The sequence below is a fragment of the Pectinophora gossypiella genome, chromosome 13, assembly GCF_024362695.1.
Source record: "Pectinophora gossypiella chromosome 13, ilPecGoss1.1, whole genome shotgun sequence".
NCBI lineage: Eukaryota > Metazoa > Arthropoda > Insecta > Lepidoptera > Gelechiidae > Pectinophora > Pectinophora gossypiella.
The window spans coordinates 12,307,058-12,324,905 of record NC_065416.1 but is presented as its reverse complement, the minus strand read 5'-3'; the positions used below and the strand labels follow the sequence as shown (position 1 = coordinate 12,324,905).

General features: G+C 41.8%; 2 protein-coding genes across 2 annotated transcripts in view; one reads left to right on the top strand and one right to left on the bottom strand.

Annotated features, from left to right (window-relative positions):
• The window catches only part of LOC126372139 (differentially expressed in FDCP 6-like), a 40,423-nt gene extending 29,013 nt beyond the window's left edge, over positions 1-11,410 (top strand). The window contains exons 3-10 of the mRNA XM_050017743.1: positions 6,561-6,701; positions 8,312-8,551; positions 8,840-9,069; positions 9,519-9,708; positions 9,930-10,066; positions 10,248-10,384; positions 10,682-10,806; positions 11,018-11,410. Of these exons, the coding sequence (XP_049873700.1) occupies positions 6,561-6,701; positions 8,312-8,551; positions 8,840-9,069; positions 9,519-9,708; positions 9,930-10,066; positions 10,248-10,384; positions 10,682-10,806; positions 11,018-11,158 (1,341 nt within the window). The 3' untranslated portion in view covers positions 11,159-11,410. The remainder of the gene's footprint in view (positions 1-6,560; positions 6,702-8,311; positions 8,552-8,839; positions 9,070-9,518; positions 9,709-9,929; positions 10,067-10,247; positions 10,385-10,681; positions 10,807-11,017) is intronic.
• Positions 11,411-11,576: 166 nt separating this feature from the next.
• On the bottom strand, positions 11,577-17,659 carry LOC126372023 (dynein regulatory complex protein 10-like). Its single transcript, XM_050017522.1, has 9 exons — positions 17,503-17,659; positions 16,726-16,970; positions 15,993-16,100; positions 15,568-15,751; positions 14,401-14,536; positions 13,335-13,484; positions 12,856-12,985; positions 12,505-12,675; positions 11,577-11,829 (listed from the first exon to the last, which is right to left on the bottom strand). The coding sequence occupies exons 1-9, from the start codon at positions 17,657-17,659 to the stop codon at positions 11,692-11,694; spliced, it is 1,419 nt and encodes a 472-aa protein (XP_049873479.1). The 3' UTR covers positions 11,577-11,691.
• Positions 17,660-17,848: the final 189 nt, after the last annotated feature.

Below are 17,848 nucleotides of genomic sequence, written 5' to 3'. Positions count from 1 at the left end.
ATGACAGGACATCAGCCGATCACATTAGTGTCGGCTTATCTATCTCCTAATAACTCTAAGAGGTTACTTAGAAGTGACCTCGAAGCCCTCTTTAATCTCAGTAATTCAGTCATAATTGCAGGCGATCTTAACGCTAAACATCTTTCTTGGAGTTGCTTAACAACAAACACAAGAGGCAGGGTATTAGAAACTCTAGCCGAGCCCCTCTATTATGATATAATAACACCATTGCAGCCCACTAGATATCCCCCTGACTTGAACCACAGACCAGAAATACTCGACTTAGCGCTTCTAAAGAACATAAACTTACGTTTATGTTCTATAGAAGTACTACACGAGTTACAATCCGACCACCGACCTGTTATATTAAAACTAGGCTCCCGTTTAGACGCCCCTGATAATCCAGCACCCCCTAAGACAGTGCTGGACTGGGAGAAGGTGGCCGAAGGCCTCCAGTCTTCCAGTTCAGTGTACTTAGATAGTATCCCAGTAGAAATAACCTCCTTAGAGGAGGCCTCGACAGCTATTAACTCCCTCACGGATCACGTGAGGTCGGTTTTGAACGAAAGTTCAAAACAGGTTCCGGAGATGGAAGACCATCGCTGGAAACTGCCTACCGACATCCGTGATCTGCTAACGGAGAAAAACGCAGCCACCCGCGCATATGATTCCAATCGCACCGAGGAATGTCGCCGTCATTTGCGTCTCTTGCAGCATACTGTAAGAAAACGTATTAATGACATGCGACAGAATCGGTGGGATAATCTTTTGAGCGGCATTGAGCCCCACCACCAGGCCATCTGGCAGCTGTCTAGGTCTCTTCAAAAGGATACGGTTGTTCCTACTCCCCCTCTCAATAGGCCTAACCAACCCCCCGCTTTCGACGATGACGAAAAAGCCGAATGCCTTGCCGACAGTCTCGAAGCCCAATGCTCGCCCAGCACTCTCCCTATCGATCGTAGGCACCTCTCGACGGTGAACTCTGAAGTTCAGCGTAGGGCTTCTGTACCTCCCACCGATCCTCCTCTTCCACAGGTAACTGAGGAAGAGGTCCTAGGTATTATCAAAAGATTTCATACCCGAAAAGCCCCTGGCTCAGACGGTATCACGAATCGTGTCCTTAAAAACTTCGGTGCTCCCCTCATCTGCTTACTAACGGCAATATTCAACGTCGCCTTGAGCAACTGCGTCTTTCCACAGCAGTGGAAAGAAGCAATTGTAATTGGTATACCAAAGCCTGGGAAACCTAAAAACGAACCTTCGAGTTACCGCCCCATAAGTCTCCTCAATTCCATGGGGAAGGTTTATGAGCGGCTCATATTTGCTAGATTACGGGACTACGCCGAATCCAATAGTCTTATTCCACCAGAGCAGTTTGGTTTTAGAACCAAACACTCCTGCGTTCAACAAGTGCACCGTATTGTTGAACATATCTCCAGTAGATTAAACTTAAAAAAACCTGTCGCTACGGGAGCGCTCTTCTTCGATGTGGCGAAAGCGTTCGACAAAGTCTGGCACAACGGCTTGATCTACAAGCTTTATTCACTGGGAGTGCCAGACCGTCTCGTGCACATCATACGAGACTTCCTCTCAAACCGAACCTTTCGCTACCGCGTGGAAGGGACGCTCTCGTCACCGCACCCGATACATGCCGGAGTCCCACAAGGCTCCGTCCTCTCCCCTTTACTATTTTCATTGTATACTAGTGACATTCCCAAATCCCCTAATACCGAATTAGCTTTATTTGCGGATGATACAGCCATCTATTCTTCGTGCCGTGGTCGAGTTATGATGACCGGAATCCTCCAACGCGCGGCCAATGCCTTGGGCAAGTGGTTTCGCAAATGGAGAATCGAGGTAAACCCGGAGAAAAGTGCAGCGGTGTACTTTTCAAAGGGCTATTATAACACGCCACGGTCACGCCGTCAACTTAAAGTCATCACGATGTTTGGCAAGCCGATCCCTTGGGAGGAGCAAGTCAAATATCTCGGCGTAGTCTTAGATAGACGTCTTACTTTCAAGGCCCATATCAAACGAGTGCGCGATCGCGCCGCGTTTGTAATGGGCCGTCTTCATTGTCTCCTTAACAAGCGAAGTAAATTGTCCCTTAGGAATAAGGTGAAAATCTACACGACTTGCATCCGTCCGATCATGACCTATGCAGGGGTAGTTTTCGCTCACGCGAGCCCCTCTCAAATTCACCGTCTACAGGTAATACAAAATCGTTTCATGCGGAAAGCCACGGGAGCTCCGTGGTTCCTTCGCAATGAAAATCTGCACATTGACCTAGGTCTGCCAACCATTGCCCAATGGCTCAAATTAGCTTCCAAACGTTTTTTCGATTCTGCTCCGCACCACCCAAATCCCCTGGTAGTTGCGGCTTCCGAGTACATTCCGCTTAGGGACGGTACTGAAAAGTATCGGCGTCCGAAGGACGTAATATACGATCCCGACGACCCGATTACTCTAGCCATAGAGGCAGCCAATCAGCTCGCGACACCAAACACTTCAGGTCCCCGATACCGACCCCGCCGGCGTGGTCGACGATTTCCCTCATTCAGCGCTTATCGCTATCGACCCACTAGGGTCGATTAATTCTTTCAAATATTTTTCCTCTCAGACGACGCCCTGAGCCGAGGTTCGCGCCCAACTGGGCACCCTCAGGCCTGTCGTCTTAAACGTTGTACCGGGTGAGAGCCTTCAGCGCTCCCCATTTGTCCGGCCAAGTAGTTAATGCCATCTGCGGCAAATCTACAATAAGTCACGTCAAAAAAAAAAAAAAAAAAAAAAAAAAGGTTTGTTTTTTTTGCGTCGTATGGAAACGTGGTGTCAGGTGTTTCTGCTTGACTGCGTTATTTGAATACCATATCGAAACAGACACCTTAGCCAACTCAGTTACGTTAGATGACAAAAAATCTACCTTCTGGCATAGACAAAATACCTTAAACAAATATAATAATAAATAATATCCATAAGCATAAATAAACTCCAACAATAATACTACGATTAGAAGAGTCATTTTCCGCCCCGCATCAATACAAACTTGGAGCGAGCTTAGAGCAATAACTCTATTTATCTATATTATCTTATAACTTCAGTCTATAAGCCGTCTCACTCCCACACACGGAGTTTGGAGGTATAGATATAGAATAAGGAATAATAATACGTATAGAACGGTAACTCCCCGCTCCCCACCAGCGGCTGAGCTAGGTTTACCTCCCCCCCCCCCCCCGAACATAGTTTAGACTTGATTCGTATGGGTCCTTTCTAAAACAGCAAAGGACTGGAACTGTCTGCAGTCGTCTGTTTTTCCAACTCGTTATAATCTGGGAGTCTTCAAGGCTAGAGTGGATAGGCATTTGATAAGTAAGCGTGATCCATCCTAGACCACATCATCACTTACCATCAGGTGAGATTGTGGTCAAACGGGAGCCTATTTTATTTAAAAAAAATGATGGAAGATACCGATCCACGTATCCATCTTAGGCCTTCGTATCAAGAGTGGCTGCAAATCGTCGTCTAATTACTTGTGACTCTGCCTACCCCAATACTCGCAGTAGGTACTCTTCTTCTATCGTGTGGGTTGTGAGGTGGAGTACCACCCTCATCAACGTTTAAAACCAAAACAATCAACTGGGCCGGATGGATTACCAGCGTTTCTATTCAAAGATTGTCGTAGAGTATTGGTTAGGCCATTGCAATACATCTTTAATAAATTGATTGCGGAGGAAACTTTTCCGGCTCGCTGGAAGATTACCAGGGTTATTCCAGTTCCTAAAGGAAAAGCTAGTAAAGATGTGACTGGGTACAGACCGGTTGCCATTTTGTCGACTCCGGCAAAGGTGTTTGAATCCGCTATACATCGTAGCATATACCAACAGATGTGTAGCTCATTGTCAGAAGCTCAGCATGGCTTCCGGCCGTCTCGTAGTACAGCCACCAATCTTCTGAACTTCATGGGCTGCGTAGTACCAGCGGTGGATGCAGGGGAGCAAGTAGACGCTGCCTATTTTGATTTTAAAAAGGCTTTCGATTCGGTAGACAATGACATTCTACTTAAAAAGCTGGCAGATATCGGTTGCACTCCACATCTGCTAAAATTTCTCGCAAGCTACATGAAGGATAGAAGGCAGTACGTGGACTACAGAGGATATGAATCTGAACCCTATTGCACCCTTTCTGGGGTAAGTCAAGGCAGCAATTTGGGGCCTCTGGAATTTATTATAATGATAAATGATCTACCAGAGGTCGTCAAACATGCAACGTGTTTATTGTTCGCTGACGACTTAAAACTTCTTCTCCCAGTAAAGAATTACCTAGACTGCCAAAAACTTCAGGATGATATATGTAAGGTAGTGGAGTGGAGTAATACAAATAATCTTCACTTTAACTTGTCTAAGTGTTCAGTGATCACTTTCAGTCGCTCTCATTCTCCCTTGCAGTACGAATATGTCATAAATGCGGTGCAGATGAAGCGAGTAGACAAAGTACGAGACTTAGGGGTTAAACTCAACGCCGAAATGAACTTTAAGGAGCATATCATGGAAGTATGTAGGAAAGCTTTCCGCAATTTAGGGTTTGTATTGAGACAGACGCGAGAATTTACAAACATTCAAGCAATTAAAGCGTTATATGACTCTTTAGTGCGAAGTCATTTGGAGTATAATTCGATGATATGGTCCCCTCACGAGGACAAATACAAGTCAATGTTAGAGCGTATTCAGAATAAGTTCACCCGATATCTGTACTTGAGACTCTATGGCATTTATCCCTTTTATCTGCTCATGTATCCCACTCTATTCGTTCTGGGTATGGTGGGATACAATAAGCTGGAAGCAAGAAGAAATTATGCATTGACGGAGTACATAGTGAAAGTGCTAAGAGGGTTACAACATAATGCGGAAATATTACTACGCTTACAGCTATGCGTACCAGACAGGTATATATGGAGGCGACGGCGCCCGCGCCTATTGGCAGTACCGACGGCCCGCACCAACCTTCTGTCAAAAGACCCATTTGTTCGAACCTTGCGCACAGTAAACGAGATAGCCGAGAGAGTGGATCTGTTTTCGTGTTCCAAGAGTGAATTCGCAAAAATAGCAATGAGTGTGATCTGTTATACTTAATTAAGGAAATCGTATATTGTGCTAGTTAAAAATAATTAATGATTAATTTTAAATATGTATAAATAAGTCACCAACTCTGTCGCATTGGGTTATCCTGTAAAGATAGTTGTTGTGAGTGAAATAAATAAATAAAATAAAAAAAACCCTGGAGTCAGTTTTACTATTGAGCCGCCAAAGATCCCTGACATGGTTCATGTAACGACTACTTACTTACATCAGCACCAAAAGCAAAGCACAAACACGGCGTTCCAAAGCACGGATCATGTTACTTTCGGACAATCTTGTGATCACCCAGTAATGTCCTAACCAAACCAGGGATCACAAAGTAATTTTTGTGATATGTCCCCACCGGGAATCGAATCCGGGACCTCCGGATCGTGAGCCCAACGCTCAACCACTGGACCACGGAGGTCGTTAGTAATAAGTTACTAGGAATGTGTGTTTATGTATTATGTACGTGTAGCATCCCTAACAACCGAATGAAAATAGTTCGTGAAAGCCATCGGTAAAATACCTACTCTACGTATGGCAATTACCTAAGTGATTAAAGTAGGTTATGACCGATAACACCTTGATAGTGCAAACAATGTATATTATAGGTACAAAAAAAACAATATACAATTCAAAATTGCCGTGTTATGAAAAGTTTGTTCTCAGCTGTTGTAAAGTATCTATAATGATCAATTACGCACGAATAACTCCTCATACAGACCCTCTTTTATTTTTAAAGTGACTAATTGTAGATTTCCAGCGGATAGCACACACTCACTACTTGGCCAGATAACTAGTAGATATCGTGACCAGACGGTATCAGCAGCCGCTACACATTTGCAGGCAAAACGACTCGCCGAATATTCGTGGTGAATAAAGAATCTTATCGTGTGGTTATGAGGTAGATTACCAACCACATCAACCCTGGTGTCAGGGTTATTATTGATTGACAACCAAATTAGAGACCTAGGCGACTTACATACCTCAGATAGATAGATAGTTTAATGTGCGTGTTTCATATAGGTAGTTATTTTAATTCTTTATTATGTTAGAATGCACTAACTCGGTACTATTATTATATTTGTACAAAATTTTCCTGTACCCAAAGGTTGTCTGGAGGAAATTGATACATGAGCAATTAGGCCGCCTGGTGTGCGTTTCTGTATCTGTCGTCTTTATTTCTGTATCTTGTGTCCATTGTGCGCAATAAAGTATTTTATATATCTTAGAAATGTATTTGCGGAGAGGTTGAAAGTTTTGACAGGCAGTCGTTTCTGTAAAAACCTAGACCTGTCAAATGTTCAGGTTAGGCAAACGGACTCCGTGAAAACGAGATAACGATTGGGAGATGAAATTAAATATCTAAATGGGTACTTACAAGGTTTTAATATTGATTTTTCCTATAACTTTTCTAGTGTTAAATAAAGAATATACGTTTTCCAGGTGTGCTGGCTGGTCTGCCGTAAGAACCTGTTGTCTCGAGACAAGCCGACCTTCAACGACAATTCCGTCTTCAAGCTGTTCAGGATCTTCTGCCTCCTCGCAGACCTGGTGCAGGACGCTGATGACTCAGCTCATTATGTGGTGAGGGAGAACTATCATCAGTATTGTTGATTTGTCTATTATAGGGGGTTCCTTTAAAAGTCAAATTCGGCCCAGATTTATGTTGTTGATTGACATTGATACAATAACCTATAAAGTAAATAGCATGGCGAGACTGATCAGCCATAGGATTTTGAATCCTTGGAAGTCCTCCGTGCTTCCAAAGGTTCGTAAAATCTCTAGACGTAGCTTCTAGAACTTATTAATTAATAGTCGTTAAGCCTGTTTATGTGTTTATAATTTATAAGGTAAGTATACTTATATTCTATTCTTCAAAAGAAGAAATCTCTCGTCTGGGATCATCATCAGTAATTTAAGCGTCACGCTCTTGTCAGTGTAGCATTCCTCTCCATGCTCTTTTTTGGGAAAAATTGGGCAGTGGTTTCCCTCTTGCCTTCTGCCCCACAGTACTCTGTCTGACGCGAGTGGGATGACGCCCAGGGTAGTATATGTCAAAGCCGTACTAGGACTCCTGCCCTCCACCTCTGAATAGTACTGACAGTTACTGCTGCCCTCTGTCTGTCTCTCGTGTGGGTTGTGAAACCAGTGATCGACCTCAATGAGAGCCAGGTACAATTCACGCTCCCGCTATGTTCGTATTTTCGGCCTTTGTTGAGCTCACAAAACACTGTTGCGCCAATTTCATTCATATTCATGGGTATTCTATTTGACATTTAAGTATATTGGGATGGATACGCCGTTTATTGGAACACAATCAACTACTTATACCAACACAATACCTACTGTTATCGAAATACGTCATCATGACGAGTCATTGACTTCGTCAAAATAAAACCCTTCGCGAACTGAACGCATCTGGTTCACATGTGAACATAATTGAGTACAATATGAAAAAAAAGGGATTGGAGGGATTGCGTCCTCTAACATGATGGACTAATGTTATGGGCGATAGGCTGATCCCTTATCACCATAAGGTTCATCATATCCATCTTAGGACTTCGTATCAACAGTGGCTGCAAGTTGTCTTTGATTACTTGTGGCTCTGCCCACCCCATTTGGGATTACGGGCGTGAGTTTATGTATGTATGTATGTGTATGAAAAAAAACTACTTAAGTACTCTCTTACTTCGGTTAGGGTACAGTCATTCATTACAGCAAATGCTATTAAATGATTGAGCATAAAAAAGAAACTGCAGTTCAGAGTGCAGTAGTAGCACTTGTTGATCAGAAGTAATCAACTAACGACGTGGTCGATCGACGTATGTAATATCGTTTAGTAGTTAGGAGTTGTACTATCGTACCCTACACGTTTTATCAGATGCTACACATCTGTAAGCTGAATGACCATATGTGTGGTGTAAGGGTTAAACACGTCAACATAACCAAATCAGAAAGAAATCTAGTCAGGTCAATTTAGGAAACATAATTTGGGTGTTATCGTCTCGGATCTAAGATATTCTTTATCGAATCATAGGAGTACAGTATGCTTTTTTTTTTCAACATCCTCCTCTGATCCCTTACAGAATCAGAAAAGGTCTGCACCCTGTAGTAAACCATCTAAGTCGCAATTTTCTGCAATAAATTAGTAAATACCTTCGTGGTGCCTATTAACGTGTATTATTAATTTCCAGGTAGTCCTCCAACCCTCAGAAGCGGGTCTAGTAGCAGAACAACTCGTCCACTGTCTAGGTCTTCGCTGGGACGCGGCTGACTGGGAAGCCCTGGGGTCTTCCATCGGACACTTCAAGTGGGCTTCCTTCCTGGCTGTGTTAGAAGCCAAGTACTGCGGCGATCAGCAATTGCACGCCGAAGCTTTGGTGGAAGCCGTCGATGAGATCTATGATGTATTCATTGAGGATATTATTAAGAAGGTAAGTAAAGTATATTAAAAGAAATTGTTTGTCAAAAAAATGAAGAAAAAGACCGAAATCACAGCGTTACGAGAAATTCAATTCACCTCAAGTCATACAAGTACAATTTAAATAAAGATAACGATTGTTTCAACAGCCAAAAACAGAAATATTTAAAAACAGCATGCGAATTGCGAATGTCAATCGATGTCAATTGGTGGCAGTCATCGAATTCACAACCCACACGATAGAAAACCCTACCTACCAAATTATTATATATTATATTCAAAACAATAATACATTTTCCAGGGTTACCTGCTCAAGCGAGGCTACCTTCTCCCAACGATGCGGGAGTACTGGTGCGTGCTCCAACCGTGCGCTCTGACCTATTACAAGAGTTCGTCGCAGAAGGATCAGTGTGGCAGAATCGCAATCGGAGAATACTGCTCAGTGGAAGCTGCTGCAGGCGAGGGGAAGATACAAAGGTTCCAGCTAATCACGCCTGAAAGGACCTTTGAATTTGGCACGCAGGATCATAAGTAAGTTCGAAACATATTTTTCAAATTCGGTATTCTCGCTTCTGAATATGTTATGAAGAGCATTTTAGAACCAATAATTTTATTGGAACTACTAAATTAAGGACCGGTTTCACCACTTGTTGTTAAGTGTATCGTCCAGAACTTACGCTCCAGATAATAGTACTGCTATTAAACACTTATCCTGTAGAAGGACTATGAGACAGTTTATTGGCGAGTGGTGAAGCAGATCCTAAATCTGCCAAACTTTTACAAAAAAATTCTGTACCCTGTCCAATGGAAATACAAATACATTAACTTATAAACAAACAGACACAACTTCTGTTTCTAATCCTTCTCGGATAGAGTCACAAACTTGTCCAGATCACAGCCTGCAGCCACATGTAGTATTGGATTCCTTCACTCCTAGTCCTTCAGAGAAATTAAATAACAGAAATGACGGATGATTACAGGAGCCGTCTCCAATGGGTGTCAGCTCTGCGACAGGCGGCAGCAGTGTCAGGAGGGGCTGAAGGCTACCAGCGACGGGCACGAGCGGTGCGGCGAGGGGCGGGGGCGCGGCGGGAGCGGGAGGTACGGGAGACGAGGGCCCGCCTGCAGCATGAGGTGCGGGCGAGGCTCGCTGCTGAAGCACAGGCACAGGTATAGAATGTAAACAAATTAGATCTGGCAAAGAATAGATGCTATGTGGCCCATGTTCGAGGAAGACACGAATTATTATCGGGACACAATTTGATAAGAAACATATTCGTGTGAAAGCTTTATATGCTTATAGTAACTTGGAATATAATTCTCGAATACTCAAGTAATCAAAGACTCTAAAATAGACTGAGATTTTTTGACTACGTTGTTGTCGTTAACAGGAGCTAGCAGAAATAGCACAGCAGGACAACAAGAAACTCGAAGAGCTAAAGAGTGCTCAAGTTGAACTAGAGAAACTGCTCCAAGAAGAAACGCAAGCTAAGCGGGACGAAGAAATCGTACGAGCTTTACAAGCCAGGTGCATTGAAAATCATTAAATACTGATCATAATTACTTATTAATACGACAATATTATTATATATATACTGCCCCAAAAATCTAAAAAGAAAATAATACTTACTGTACTAAATGCGACCGACTGCTAGCTGGCGGTGTTACTTTGGTAAAATTTTATGATTAATGTATTTTATTATCAACAGGGTTTTAGCTGAAGAATGGGAAAAACGGGAAGAATTAGAAAGACTGCAAGCAGAACAGAACAAAATGCTCGAAGAAGAAAGATTGAAACGTAAGGAGTTTGAAAGAATTCAAGCTGCTAAAGAGGCGCAGTTTAAAGGTAATAAATGCACGCACGCACTAGTTGTTCTAAATAAAAAAAATTATTAGTGTTTATCAGAAGAATTCACATGAAAGTTGTAATGATAATTATTAATGGACGAAGAAGCTTCTGTACCCTACGGCTGTTTCGAAGGCATTTATATTTAGCACAAAGGCCACTAAATACGCTTTTTGTAAAGTCCACTGTATATTTAATACAATAGAGGTACTTACACTTACAAAAAAATATACGGTCGAATTGAGAATCTCCTCCTTTTTTGAAGTCGGTAAAAATAATATAAATTCCTTTCTCCAGAGGCTGAAAAGCGTCTAAAGGAACTAGAGCTTGAGAAGCAGAAGTTGGATGCGGAACTGAAAGCAGCACAACGGAAGATCGCCAAGACTGAAACAACTGCGCAGGCGCTGCATGTGCAATTCCGGGTACGTTCATTATTTTAACTTTGCTTTGCGCTTGCCGTTAAATACGAGGCAAATCTACGACAACTCACGTCGAAAAAAAAAAGGGTTGAATCAGGTTATTGTGATTATAAGTAGTAATAAAACTGACCCCTTCCAAGCTAATCATTCTAAAAATAAATGTCTTTGATAAAACTGTAACTAAAGACTCATAATTATAATTATAAATTTTCAGGACTTGAATCCAGTACTAAGGAACGGCGAGCGAGCTAGACGAGCAATCTCATTCGTACCAACCACCAAAAGTTCTTCGGATACCCTCATCGACGTCAGAGCCATCCGACATCTCAAGGTGCTGGAAGATGAAAAAGTATGAAAAAGATATACAATGACAAGTAATCAAAATACAAGATCGAGACGAAAACACTGCCAGCAAGAGATATGAGATTCTGAAAGTCATAAATGTCATAGAAGATTGAATATTAATAAATGTTATATAAAGTTTATGATTGATCGAAGTATTATAAAACTTTTCGGCTGCTATTAAAGATACGCTTCTCAAAAATAACAAATTTATTGATATTATAATATAATAGAACAATGCTAAAATTGAATAATAAAATATATGGTCAAGTAAACAACACTATTTTCTTTGGCATCTCCGAATTGAATCAGAATTATTAATACATTGAATCATAGTAAAATACTTTAACTGTCGTGAGTAATATCATGTACCCACTTAAGAACCCTGTCGCATAATCAAAAAAGTTAATGTGACATGGTATCAAAATGTATACATATTAGTACTCGCGACCGTACATTCATTTCTATACCCGATTATTCGCTTTCTCATTCAATATCTACTCCTGTGGTGCTTTTTGTTTACAGTCGATTCAAAGAAGAACAGACTTATTTCTTCTTTTTGGCAGCAGCTTTTTCCTTCGCCGCGGCCTTGGCAGCAGCCTTCTGAGCAGCTTTCTCTTCCCTCTCTTTCTTCCTTTCCGCGGCATCGCGTTGTGCCTTCACTTGCTTCCAGAGTTTCTTTAGCTACAAATGGAATTCGTTTGTTAGGATTAGGATGGATAGGATGGGACGATAGGAAAGTCAGGAATAGGATACGGTTAGTTTAAAAATATGTATTTTCTACTTTAGAATCATGTCGCATCAACTTATTTGACGAATTGAAACGAAGTCTCGCTAAATATCAAATATGTTAATGTGACAGGGTTCTAAAGTACGCGCATACTACGCATATTTTTATAGGTACGTAACCTGACCGTACCAATTAGTAACATGATCAAATTAAAAAGCAGAGACTTCTCTCAAGCCTTTATTAGCCTTTCTTCTTACCCTTTTTCCCTTTCCCTTTCTGCCGCGTGGAAAACAAACACAGAATTAGCAATATTTTAAAGACAAATAGATATTCTTATGATAAATTATTGTCGCTATAATGATCAAATATACCGAAATTACGAAAGGCGCTTTGGCCAAGTAAAGGCACTTTTCAACAATTTCACCTACTAGGCACTAGACACCTGTAGCCGTAACATGCTACCCGAATATAGCGCGCGACATGCAAAATAAATTAACCAATAGAATTTGTTTATTTGCCGCGTTACCCAATACAGGTGACTCATTTATCGCGTCGCGCGCGATATGCGTTCAGCATGATACCTTCGGTGATAGTCGATAGATAGAATAAGAACATTTCCCAGATCTTACCTTTCTCTTCTCGGCGCGGTTTGCCAACACGTCTCTCCAGGCCGTCTGGATGACCTTTGCCGCGTGTTCTAGAAGGAAAGCGTTCATCTTCGCTGTCATCTCTGCATGATACTCGTCCTCTCTTTCCTTCATCAGCGGAATGTATTCTTTGTCTTGCTCTGCCAGTCTTTCCTGTTCGACGTTGAAGGTGAAAATGTACATTTCTATAGAATTATAGAGTTAAAAGTAGGTGTTCTGTAATAGCATCGCGCTTGCGCACAACGTCACCTAATAGTAAAGCTAAGATGAAACAAGCGTAATATTTAAACCTAAATATCTCGATGAGCCTAAATTGAAAATACAAGTATTTACCTCAAGCTCCTCACATTTCTTCACCTCCTCTTCATATTTCCTCTCGAGTTCATCCAGCTCAAACTGTTTGTCCGTCATTTCATTGTCGTACTTCGACAACCACGATAGCAGTTGAGTCTCCACTTTGAACCTTTAATACAAGTAGATACTTACATTGCAATCAAATACCTTGCCTACCTCCAAACCCGCTTTAAAAATACCAATAAAACGCATCAAACGTCATCAAAAAGACCACAAAGCAATATTGCTATTTGACATTAGCGCGATGTCAACAAATGTCAAATAGCAATATTGCTTTTGGAGATGAATTGCTTCAATGTGGCCTTTTTGCGGCCCTGAAATCCGTTTGGACAATCGCAAACAACAAGCACCAAGTAGTCAGTGAAAGTACTTCAATTCTTGATAAGGTTTTCACTATAATTACTCTTTTATCAGATAGATGACAGTCTATCCATTTGTTACACAATAATGACACTGACCTACGAGCTCGTTGGTTCTTTTCATCAATCAGATGGGTGTTCAGCAGATGGTCGTAACCTTCTCTCGTCTCGACTTCTTCTTCTTTGAGCATCTCGTTTTTAATCGCATGCGTACGCGACATGAGTACCATTTGACGGTCTGAGTCCAGGCTGAAAACGTGCATATTTACATACACAATATGCACAATATGCAAATTTACACAAACAAATTAATAACGGCCTCCGTGGTCCGGTGGTTATGCGTTAGGCTCACGATCCGGAGGTCCCGGCTTCGAATCCCGGTGGGAAAATATCACAAAAAATACTTTGTAATCCATAGTTTGGTTAGGACATTACAGGTTGATCACCTGATTGTCCGAAAGTAAAATGACCCGTACTTCGGCAGGCACTTTAAACCGTTGGTCCCGGTTACTACTTACTGGTAGTCGTTACATGAGTCATGTCAGGGGCCTTTGGCGGCTTAATAGTAACTCTGACACCTGGGTTGATGAGGTTGGTAATCCACCTCACAACCCACACGAGTGAAGAAGAGAAGAAAACCGCCTTCTTTTTTATAGTCGGTTGAAAACACTGGAAATATGCTTATAAGTGCGCATAAAAATTACGTTCATCTCACGTAAAGATAAAAATATCCTTATAAGGTGGCGATGCTTAGCAATGTTGATAATGCAGTCATGTAGATTACGTACTTACATACATATTGTCACGTCCCATCCTAATAAGGGGTGGGAAGAGCCATGGGTTATCAGAAGACAATTTGCAGCCACTTTTGATATATGGAGAACGGATCAGTATTACGGGTGATAGGACATTATCCATCACGTTAGAAAAGACACAATCCCTTTGACGACATGCCCGGAAAGATAAGCAGCTGAACGTTCAGTATTTTGATTACCCCAACGCACATTGCCCATTAATCGTCCGAGTCCAGTCCATCATGGCAAAAATGAAAGGAACGTCAAGTCGGTTTCAATGAAATGTCCAGAAAGATAAGCAACTCGACGAGTTCTATAGTTTTTTTTTCTACTGCCAGTCCAAAAAAAACTAAAGAAACCAGGAGCCCTACACTTTTTTCTTCAGTTTGACGCTGGTCGCGTGGTTGAGGAACTGCAGCTCCTGTTCCAACTTGGCTATCAGCTCCGTTTTGGCGCTCATCGTCTTCTCGAAGTGCTCTTGCTCCGTTCTTATTGTCTCCGTCAACTCTGTAGCGAACAAAACATTGATAACTAGCTTTTGCCCGCGACTTCGTCCGCGTGGAAGGATTTTCCCGCTAATTCCCGTTCCCGTGGGAATTTCGGGAATTCCTTTCTTAGTGCACCTCCACGGTACCTAAGCTACGTCCCTTCCAAATTTCAAGTGCCTACGTTTAGCCGTTTAGGCTGTGCGTTGATATGTCAGTCAGTCAGTTTCTCCTTTTATACAGGGTGTTAGTGACATCGTAACGAAAACTTTGAGGGATGATTCAGACCATGATTCTGAGTCGATATCAAGTGGATTTTTCCGTCGCAAAAATCATGTATTTTTTTTAGTTTTTTAAATTATTTTCAATTCTATAATTTTTTGACAGGAAATTCCACTTGATATTAACTCAGATTAATCAGCTGAATTATCCCTCTCAGTATTCGTTACGATGTCACTTACACCCCGTACAAGTACATACAGTAGCCATACAAGTAGGTATGGGTGTTAGTGACACCGTAACAAATATTGAGGGGATGATTCAGACCATGATTCTGAGTTGATATCAAGTGGAATTTCCTGTCAAAAAATCATGAATTTTTTTTGTTTTTTTTTTAATTATTTTCCTATCCATACTTTTGCGACGGAAAATTCCACTTAATATCAACTCAGAATCATGGTCTGAATCATCCCTCAAAGTTTTCGTTACGATGTCACTAACACCCTGTATATTTAGATGTAAGGAAAAAATAGAGAACCATAGATACTTACACTAACTCCCATTCATAGACTTTTGGGGAGGAAGACCGGACAACAACAAACACTGAGGCACGTCAAACTTGTCGTGTGTTTTGTACTGATTACCCCGATAGGAATCACTGATGTCGATTAATTAGTAAATTATTAGTTACCTATGTGTTAGTTGCTGACAAAGAATATAAAACAGAAGGCAGTTTTAACTGAAGGTAGTTGAAAGTACCTCCTAAGGTAATTTTACACCCGTGAAAAAAGTTAGATACGTAAGTATTCATTGTGCTTTAAATAGGTATCGCACCGTGTATCCTAGTCGTGAGCTTCTCATTAGAGTCTTCCAGCTTCTTGACTTTGAGCTTCTCTGTCAGCTCCTCGGCCGCTGTGGTCGCCATCTGCTTTATCATCAGCTCGCGGAACCGCTCAAATCCCAGCAGGTACTCCAAGCATGCTATCGGGGATTTATCCTGTGCAAAACCAAAAAGACACTAATGGTTGGATCCAATGATGGTTGGATTGATTGATGACTTTCTTTCTTTAAACATCTCAAATCACAAATAGCAGTTAAAGTCTTACTTCTCCTTCCGCCAGATATTCTTGTTTCATCTGTAACAGAAGAAGCATCATCAGTCTCTCTTGGAAATGATCTTTTACTTCTTATACATGATTAGAAAATTTTACACGCTTGAAAATTATACCTCGAAAAGCAAATAGTGTGAAGACCGTTACCTGTGCAATTATCTCTTCAACATTTACAGCCAGCGAAGGGTAACTATTCATAATATACAAGAGATGACCCAATTCTGGATTCAGGCGATTCTTCAGAGAGGTGTCACCCTGGAAGTGTAAACTCATTAGCTCCGCACTTTTCGGCATGGTGAAAGCTCCTAGCGATTTCCAAGTTTCCACCCCAGTGCCTAGTGAATACTACTACTTACTACTTACAACACCTACTACTTACTTTGATACTTTAAATATAGACCATGCTTAATAATCGACGCTCAGAAGCGGGATCATGACCGATGCTCCAATCACAAACTCGGTTGCCTATCGACCATTACAGACCACGATACTCGGTCTACGTCGGTCTAATAAAGCTCTTGGAAACGTGGGTAACTTAGTTCATCATGCGACGGCTGTACCTCTGACATTGACTATTTGGGAAAATAGTCATGAGTCTTTTTATTTCTCGCTAGTCACTGTCGTCCTGTGGTTCACCAGTTTACTTCTCAAACGAGGAGCGCCAGTTCGTACCCCGGTACCAGACTTATTTAACTTAAGTGCAGATTGATTCACTAATACAGTTGACTCGACCATTATAGACGGCATCATCACCTATCACGTTGGTCTAACAGAAAACTCGGCGAGGTGTGGGTACTTAGTTCATCTTGCGATTGATGTACCCCGTTAGGGTATAGTCTTAAACTTATGTTAAGTATTTATGTATTTATTTATTACTTACAGCTTTGATATCATCCATAGCTGCCATATTGAGCAAGCTGGCAGAGAACAGTGGGTTCTCATACTGTTCAAATATGAAGATCAGGTCGTCCATGTGCTGAGGACTCAGTCGGTTGCTGAGTACCCGGTAGTGTTGCACCATCTTCGGTAAGCAGATGGCTAACTTCGTCTTGTACAGAGCCTCGTCCAGGATCTTCGTGATCCTCTCTGCTTGGATGTGGCATTCCAGGTCGATTGGAGACGCAGCTGAAAAACAACATAGCATAAGCTCATGACAATATCAGATGTCAGAGATGATGCTGATGTAGAGATGTTGGATGTCAGAGGTGCATCACATGATGGACTTAGTACCCACACCTCTAAGCACAGGTGTAGCCACGATCAACCGGAAGGGTATTGAGCATAGGTACTTCACCTTGCCGCTCCTTTTTTTATGTGGCTTATTGTTGATTTGCTGCAAATGGCCTCAATGACTTGACCGCACAAATGGGGAACGCTGAGGGTTTCACCTGGTAGAAAATTTAAGACAACATGACTAAGGGGGGCCAATTGGGCGCAAACTTCGGCTCAGGGCGTCGTCTGGGAGAATTCCCTATATGTGAAAGAATTGCCTATATCAACCGTAGTGGTGATAGCGATAAGCGCTGAATGAGGGAAATCGCCGACCACGCCCGCGGAGTCGGTATCGGAATCCTCCTTGCCGCTCCGTTGCAGGTTGGTGAAGGTGTTTGGGCTAGTAGCCAACCCAACCCTACGCAAAAGTAACAAATATAATTACAGTTGTCTTTAGTAAGGTCATGGTCCTTTTCCTTTTGTTCAACTTTGTCCTCGTTTGATTTGTCGCTGCCACTTGTGCTCTTCTCACTTTCAATCGTATGAGAAGACGATTGTAATGTCGCTGACGAGTTGGCTTCCCCCACCGACTTAGTAGCCATTATAAAAGTCTACTAGACAAACACGTTTTGATAAAACCTGCGGATAATTGTAAAAAATAATAGATTCTGAAACACAAATCGACACCTGCTCTTCTCAAACAAAAATACTTCAAAAAATCTTTGACAGTAGCGCTTGCCAACCAGTAAACAATGGTTACCCGGGGTGAAATGTAAACATTTTTGGTTGCG

What these genes read in the sequence shown, in the direction of transcription:
- LOC126372023 (XM_050017522.1), bottom strand. Translation starts at nt 17,659, where the DNA reads ATGGCTACTAAGTCGGTGGGGGAAGCCAACTCGTCAGCGACATTACAA. An exon ending in TGACCTTACTAAAGACAACT is followed by an intron (nt 16,971 to 17,502) that starts GTAATTATATTT and finishes GTTGTTTTTCAG; the next exon opens with CTGCGTCTCCAATCGACCTG. An exon ending in TTGAAGAGATAATTGCACAG is followed by an intron (nt 15,752 to 15,992) that starts GTAACGGTCTTC and finishes TCCAACCATTAG; the next exon opens with TGTCTTTTTGGTTTTGCACA.